Here is an 8,622-nt window from a genome sequence, read left to right as displayed (position 1 = left end):
TGAAATAATTCACAAAACAGCCAAACCTTTGCATGCCGTAGAACTCCTACTGATTTAATGTGGCTGCCTTTGAATCGCTGTGTTAGGATATCTTTTAGATATTGCATTGTAAACATGGCATGGTCCACCTGCCCTGCTCACTGAGGATCCCATCCCTGTCAGCATGGAGCCGTCAGGGCTGCATGGCTGACCGGCGCGTGACTTCATCCTAAGCGCTAGTGTGGATCACACTTGGCAAAGCCTACAAGAAAAGCTAAGCTGTGATAAAGACACTGGTCCCCCAGTGGTACTGCATGCCGGCGCATCCCAGAAAAGCGACAGACAGCAGCTCTTCAGCTGAATGTATATCCACTCCCACAGACAAGCTCCACACATCCTCCATGAAACTCAGAGCAAGCTGAATTAGAAATTATTACCTTTTTAACAGTGCAGCATAAATTTCCTCCAAATATTAAATGGGTCCTTTCTTGGTCTCTGACTGATGATTTGTACGCTGCCGTTTGTATGCTCAGCTGAAGGCAGGGGCCCGAAATGTGCCAGAACCTTGTCAATCTGCTACACAGGTCCGGTGTATTTTGCTGTTCTACCAGTATTTTCACTGCTGTGTCTTTGAAATGTTTTCAGTATGGAAACGAAATGCTGGCAGTGAGCTAAATAAATGGCTGATGAGAATACACCTCCTATAAACGTATGCATCAGTCACACCTTCACAGTGCTTTAAGTAATTAATTCCAATCCAGCTGGATGAGCACCAGAATCATCCTGTGAATTTACACGTTTGTGACAGATGTTCAGTGATTTTATGCATATTGCAGTGTATTTCTCCAATACTCACAGGCCATCTTTCTCAGGTCTGGTGTCAAGCTTTAAATATAAACAAAAAAAAAGAGAGATCTCTTTTATTATTTAATATATGAAATACGTCCACAGATGCTAATTTGGATTATAACCTTTCCACTTCTACCCATCAATTTTATGTTGATCTTTTTGTAGTTACAATGCATAATTTTAATCTGGAAGTGTGACCACCGAGATCAAAGGTTTTAGATGAACATCTCCTCAAAGTGAGCAAACCACCTAAAAAGTCCTCCTATCTAAACAGTTTTCCCCCATATACACCTAGCTACAGCAATTTTCCATTGAATCATATCAAACTATCAAGCAAAACCAAAATGACACTGATAACATTTGCTTAAAATTCTGCAGTGCAACCCAGATAAAGTTGCTCAGGCAACTTATTGCACTACTGTTTGTCCTGTATTGCACTGGTTTTTTTGTCCTGTGCACAAGAATTTCACTGTGTTTCTTGGAACACGTGACAATAAAAACTTTAAATCCACGCCAAACCCACTGCAATAACATGTGCCCATGTTTTCAGCTGATAACACAGTCATGAGCAACATGACTTAACTTGCACTGGAAGCCCTCTAAAATGAAATGCAGGCAGCTGGTGGGCCCCGGCAGTGAGCGCCTCACATGCTTTTAAGGCTGAGTCAGCCGGCAGATGCCCCATGCCGGGCTTGGGCTGCGCGGTCTCCAGGGGGCACCTGCTCGGAGTGAAACCCTGCGGGTGAAGCAGGCACCACGAGGTGGGCGGCGCTGTCATCTTTGACGCTTGGAGCCCACTGAAAGGGGCTGTTGGGGTTTCAGATCCTTATTCAAGCACACGCTGCTTTGACCGGCGGCTGTTTCCTCAGCGGCCAAGATTCCGCCTCCGTAACAACCATTTTATTTACACAAATAATTTGATATATCACTTCAGTCGATTATTTATCCACATTCCTTTGTTTGTTTTTTGTTAGTCTTTGCTAGAGATTCGTGTGTTTGAAGTACCTCATAATGTTAAATGATTGTTAGATGACCAGAAAATACCAAAACAGCACTTCTCTGTTTTACTCTGATCAGTTACATGCTCACACTGTGATTAAACAGCCATGCTTTCTGTAGTAAGAAGCCTAGTGAGACTCAGTTTTCTAAAAGAGGGCTGAACGTTGACAAAAGGGTAACCCACAGGCTATGCTAGTTTACTCATGGTCTTACCCTCAGCTTAGCTCTGCCAGCAGTGCCTTTGTGCGAGACAGCCTGAATAAACAGGCAGCTTTATTAAAGCCTTAAAGTCATGCTGCTTAATCGCTGTCTTTTGTGCAAAGTGGCATGTCACTCTGCCATGGCCCTTTCGGCTTGCATGAAGGCACTTCTTGGAAATGCTGAGTACAGTGAGTATGCAGGCAACTGAGTATGCAGAGTGAGTCACCAGACTGATGTAGACATGGGGAAAATGAGAACGGACTATATAGCCCAATTTAAGTTGCACATAGTACAAATTTCATAGTATTGCAATTAAAATGCAAATAAAAAGATCACTAACTATTAGGGCTGCACGATATTACATTGAGATTATATGGATTATGCATTAATCACTATTGGTGGGTTTCCTGAAACCTTATTAGCGATACGTTGTTTGTAAGTTCTATGTTAAAAGATAAAACTTACGAACGATGTAGCGCTAAGCAGGCTTCGGGAAACTCACCCAGGGCTCAAAATGACGGGCGTAAACATTTTTCCAGATGCCAGTTTTTCGAAACTATATGGACGTTTGTTTACTTAATTTGGTAATCAGATTAGTAGTATGCTCCACTAACCAAATTTAAAAAACATAGGAATGCACAAAATTTATACAGATTACCAACTTCTGGGTGCCACAAAACGCCAGTCATCTAAAGCCGTGGTGATTATTGCACATGTGCTATGTGTATAATTACAACTATATAGCGATGTGATACCATACAGCTCTACTTCCAATTTACTCTTAAGGGGTGATAAAAGGTCCTGGGATAATTTGTATACCAAACTTTACAACCTTGATTCCAAGAGCAATCAGGTAGCCAAAAATCAGCAAAACTCCATGTTGATATTGTGGATTAATATTTTTGCACATCACATCAGAAGCACTGCCATGTAATCCTCGCTGCGTGATGCACTTAATTTTGGAGCTTCTGCTGAATAAAACTGTAAATGCATTTGTTCCTTTAGAAAGAGTGTAAACAGACCAAACAGTGCTGGCACCATATTTGAAACATTCTGATTTTTCTGTTCTTTTTTTTCTCACTCCAAGGAGCTAAATCTGCCTAAAAGGCTCCAGCAGAACAACAGAGCATGTGTTGTCTGTGCAAAAACCGTAATCAAGAAGCCAAAGTATGATCACTCAGATCACAACGGGTCACAGATAAGCCCTGTGAAAAGAGGCCGGCTCACACTGAGCTGGAGTCAGCCCTCACTTGAGAGCTAAAGCAATTGTGTGCAGGCGGCAGGGCCTGCTAAGAGCAGCGGCTTCGCGCCAGTAGCTGCGCTGGCCCTTATTTGTACAATGTGAGCGCATAGCAGTCAGGGGGGCAGAGGAGGTGCCTAACACAGACGTTCTGTGGATGAGCCACGGCGGGATGTGTCTGACAGGGAAGCTGTCAGGCCTGCGCGGCTCGCCGATGACAGAACACATGGCTCTGACACGGCACTTCCCGGAATCACACTCCTGCTTTCGCCAGCGCACCTCCGCCGCCGGGTGCTTCGCCACCCAAGCCTGAGTCATAAAGGAGCAGGAGAGCTGCTGGCCAGCCAAGGTTCACCACGGAAATGCTCGATCGACGGCCGATAGGTAGTGGACCAGCGATGGCGGCTGCCTGAAACAGCCTGCACACGTTTCAGACGGCTGACCTCAGGCAGGGAGCAGCTCCTGCCAATAAGCTGAAGCTTCTTAGGCTGCATTATACAAAACTCTGCATTGAAATTCTACAGATGAGACGGCCCTGAGAGTAGCGCCTGAAAGGATCTCGTAGTGGCTTACGGTCCTGCTGGTACTCGTCAGCCTAAACCTCCACTAAAGAGGATGAGAAAGAACTGCGTCTCATTCTGCCATTAGGTGGGCTTTCGCATGAATAAACTCGACACGTGCAGACACGAAGATCTCACACAGCAGTCCTGACTCACAAAGCCAGACAAATCCCCCACTTACTAAGGGTCTCGGAAAAGGACGGACACACCGGGAACGCAGATAAGGAGACAGCTCCAGGATTAAAGCACAAACCAAAAATGCACCAATACCACACGATACACTTCAATGTCAGACCCAACATCATTCTGTAATTACACCTTCGCGTGTGCCCTCAGGGGAGAGCTTGGCTGATGCATACGTCACAGTATGAGCCAGACTACCATAGTGCAGCAAACCCCCTGTCCCCTTCTATGGATTCTCAGGTCCCATCTGCTCCTAGACTAACTTCAGAAACTTCTGTTTGGGACAGGGACAGCTCATAAGAAACACACTGCATTTCAGCACACCTCTGCTAGCATCTGGAGAGCCCTGTGTTTTCTCATACACCTCTCCAACTTCCTACAGATTTTGAAAGGAAAGAATGTCAATGGAAACCATTCATCAAAAACTCCCTCTTCAGTTAATTAAATGGTGCAGCTGAACGAAGGGCTGGAAATTCCAAGAATGTGTCTGAAGTATGTGAAGTTGCACCACTTGGGGGAAAAAACATTTACGTTCACTACATTTATCTTACCCGCTAGGGGGAGAATTAGTTCTGAGATGAGTGACAGAATCACTGGAAAATATGACACACAGCAACTTATGATTCTCACTTTAAAACTAAATTCGCTTTACTCATTTAGAACTTTGTCTGTCTCACAGCCTGAAGTCAAAATGTAATACTTTTTGCAAACACGCTTCACAATTTTGTGTAAAAGGGCCAATGCTTTAAAAAATTTTCATAATGACAAATTTGCATAGTTATGGTATAAAAGTTGGGAGCTAACCAACAAGTTTTACCCAAACTTCTCTAAAATGCAACAGCTCAGCAAGTTGTCGTGACTAGATAGGAAGAAAAGCAGGATAAAGCAAGATCACCTTCTATAAAGCAAAAGGCTGTGGGCAAGGAAGCCCACCTAAGAGGCGTGCTGGGCTTCATGTAGCTGGGTGCCACTTACTTTATCAGGTAGACGTCGTACTTCCCAGCCGAGCGACCGGATTTTCTCTGCTTCAGCCTCCGTGTCCAGCCCAGCGGCAGCGAGGGGTCATCGTACAGCGGCCCACGGTCACGGATTATCGAACGCCGTTGCTTAGGAGAGCCTGAGGCTTCGGGGTTGGCCTCCTCGGCATGGGGAGATGCCGCCTTCCCGGACTCCGCTGCCGGCTTCTGGTCCTGTTGCTGCTCCCCTGGTGCAGGAGGCTGGCTGGACACTGTGGGCTCCTCCTGCTCTTCATCCCGCCGATCCCGCTTCACCTTCTTCAACTTGAATGTCTTGTCCTTTGAGGCCTGCTGGTCGTGCTCCTCACTCTTCTCCTCACTGCAGGGGGTAAATCAGGGATCAGTGTTACAACACGCATAAACAATAGACAGCTGAAATATTACTGACTAGCTTTCACCTAGCATGCATGCAAACACTTCCGGTGATAAATCAGATGAGGCAAAGAAACTATTGTGCAGATGCAGATTTACCTTTCCATGCACATTTTTTTAAAGCCTGTCTCCCAAATATCATTAAATTGCTACGATTTTTAATGAACACATTTGTCCTCAGTGCTGGCCAGTTCTACACAGGCACAATGAAAGGCGCATTTCGCTCATTCAACAGATGCTCATCTGACTCAGCTGAAAGAAACTCAACATCTGTCTGACTAGTAGTTCTGAAAGCACGGTTATGCTGAGAAGGGACATCTGTGGGTGACCAAAGATATTCTGTCTCAAAAATTATTGGTCCACATACACTGTGTGAGAAATATCACTCAGATCTTTCTTTAGCTGCACCATATTTGTTCCTGATCTAATCAAGCAGACACTAGCATGACTAACCTATATCTAGAAAACAAAATTCTTCAGGGGTTTGCAGGTTTGTTAGGCCTGCATAACGTGTGATGTTAATGTTATGTACATGCAACCGTCAACATTACAATAACAGTGATACTCAGCTTGGTTGAGTTCAAGTTTCACTAAATCATTTTTACTCTGTCAAACGAAATAAAACTTAGCAAGCATTGCAATTGTAATGATGTTCCTTTTCAAGACCATCTAGTGTATGTTTTCCATGAACTCTGCGTGTGCTCTCTGAGCCAATCACAATCATTCTCGTCCTTGCTGTTGAACTCACTCTTGGACAGTGTGCCGCATTTGTGAGAAATTTTACAAAAAATGAGCCAGGAGGAGAAAAGCGAACAACTGGTCACTGAAAGACATTAGTCCTCAGCTGTACAAAAATATTTTGGATTCCACAGAGATGATATTGAGCAAACTGCATTGTGTCTGTTGGCACAAGCCGCAGCACCACCAACTAATTTTCAGCATTTTTTTTTTGTTGTTTTAGAAATATGACAATATTTATTGCAAAAATTTCACATATCACAATGTGTATTCTGTCCAATATTGTGCAGCCCTAGTTTCATTTGAGGGGTAAGACAGTGAGGACACTGTCCTTCCCATCTACACCATTTCATGCCATCATTTAGGTACACCCACATAATCTAAATATGCACAAGCCATCAATCTGCAATGTAGTTTATCAGGCAGCCTTCAACAAAATACAGATTTTTTTTCCAACAAATATAAAACTGGATAATGCTTAAACGTAAAATATTACATGGAAGCACTGCAAGGTGCAAAGCGATAGCAGTGCATCCCCCCAGTGACTAATGTCCAACACGACCCTCTCTGCAGTTAAAAACTCACATTCCTTAAATAACTAATAAAATAAGGCAACTTCTGAGCAGTGTCAGCTTTCGTTTAACAAAATTTTTTTTTTTTTACAGAGAATTGTGCATTTTTCCATGTTGATGTGTCCCCAAATGAGCATAATAAATTAAGCCAATTAACAACTGAAAGCCAGCCACCGAAACAAAACTGCAAATCTGCATCATTAATGCAGGACCACAGGCTTGTTTCATCAGCAGTAATGATGTAGAACTCAAGGAAGCTTATATCAGTGTTTTAATAAAAAAAAAAAAAGTTGTTTGACCACTGAAAAGAGTAACAGTGGCCTGCAGCAGTGCTTTTGGCTTCTAAAAAAGGGTCTTAGCAAAACAACAACTTACAAATCCTGTGTAAAATTACAACTTTCCTGGCTGTTAAAATAAGTGTAGGCGCTGCCTTGGCTTTGGCTGCCCCATCAAGCACCCCATAAAAAGACCTCTTCAGCAAAAGAAAAAAAGAAGTCTGCTTTTAAAAACAAAAGCACTATGGTATGCTTCTGTGAAACACATATGATATTGTATCTGTCCTTAAAAAAGAAGGCCTCTGTTCTAATATACAGAAGGAATATAACTTAAGGAAACCAAAGCTCATTCGGCACAATGGACACCTATGTAACAGCTTTGGCTTTCAAAACTGGGCCATAAAAATCCCTTGGTACACTGTTGGATTCTTTTATAAATAACTAAATAGCAAAGGTCAAGTAAGACCGTATTTTTCCTTTTACTAGCCTACAATCTTAGGTTTTAACATCGATGATTTATTTTTAGTGATTAAATCATTCCAAGCCACCTTATCCTTTCAATCATCATGTAATATTGACTGATATAAATTATTGCAGCCCAATCAATTTAACATATTGTTAAAATTTTGTTCTTCAGGATGCATCAATGCTATTTACAATGAACTGTTAAACTGACACGCTCATAACCATGGATACTAATACTGCTTCAAATACATTACAACCTGTGAAAGTTTGGTACCAGAATGATTTACATCTCAATTTTTCCAGTAAAAATCATTCCCACAAAATTGTTTCAACTATAAACCTTGGATCACAAAAAAACATGAAATGATTCCTATTCAGATAGTCAAGAAAAGGCGATGGCGGGCTGTAATATCAATAACATATTAATTTATTTTTCAGTTAGCAATACATTTACCGCGTGACCTGTCTTAGCTATTCAGCCAAGGTTTGTGCATTTATGGTGTATATTTTAGACAGTCTTGCAAGTTGGATAAAATAGACTAGCTAAGGAAGAATAACGTTTTTGTCATTTAATACGTATACGAACATAAGTTCAGGTGTCTCTAATGAACTTGTTATAATACTGTTTTCACAAAATCATTTTTGAGCCGTCTCGTGTAATACACAGAAATCTCAGGATTTGACCACAACAGCAGTTGTGCTGTTGTCGAACATGAAACGTTAAAAACACTTTCCCGAAGAGCATGAAATATATCCATCATAGAGGCTAGGCCAATTTGTCACTGCAGATTTAATAATAATAAAAAAAAAGAGAGTTGTTTTTACTCATTATCTATGTATCCACTTTCAGTAAAATGTCAAGAGTCTACCGCAGGAAGCACAGGCCACAAGCCAGCAAAAGCCCTTTCAGACATGGACTGCCACCCTAGATTATCCAGAGGGGCAGTATGTGTGAATGCAAAGGCCTGAATTAGTCGTACCGGACATTAAAAGGACTTTGCCCTGCTTGCTAGTCCAGGTAATTTCTGATTGATGTGTGAATGGCGCAGGAAAATGTCTGGAGAATTCACTTTGAGCAAGTGGCATGTTGATGATGCTTATAATATGCAACTGGTGCGAAAATGGAATACTACAAACCACAGAGGGGGGATAGTGAAGAAGGGTCATTTAGAC

General features: G+C 42.3%; 1 protein-coding gene across 5 annotated transcripts in view; it reads right to left on the bottom strand.

The window, feature by feature from the left end:
• mecp2 (methyl CpG binding protein 2) overlaps positions 1–8,622 on the bottom strand; it is a 41,347-nt gene that overhangs the window by 15,025 nt on the left and 17,700 nt on the right. For all 5 annotated transcript variants that reach the window (XM_023835887.2, XM_023835885.2, XM_023835884.2 and 2 more), the window contains one exon: positions 4,987–5,346. In XM_023835887.2, coding sequence (XP_023691655.1) covers positions 4,987–5,346 — 360 coding nt within the window. The remainder of the gene's footprint in view (positions 1–4,986; positions 5,347–8,622) is intronic.

This window comes from Paramormyrops kingsleyae, chromosome 6 (genome assembly GCF_048594095.1).
Source record: "Paramormyrops kingsleyae isolate MSU_618 chromosome 6, PKINGS_0.4, whole genome shotgun sequence".
Taxonomy (NCBI): domain Eukaryota; kingdom Metazoa; phylum Chordata; class Actinopteri; order Osteoglossiformes; family Mormyridae; genus Paramormyrops; species Paramormyrops kingsleyae.
The sequence above is the reverse complement of the archived record's forward strand: the minus strand, read 5'-3'. Positions and strand labels throughout refer to the sequence as shown.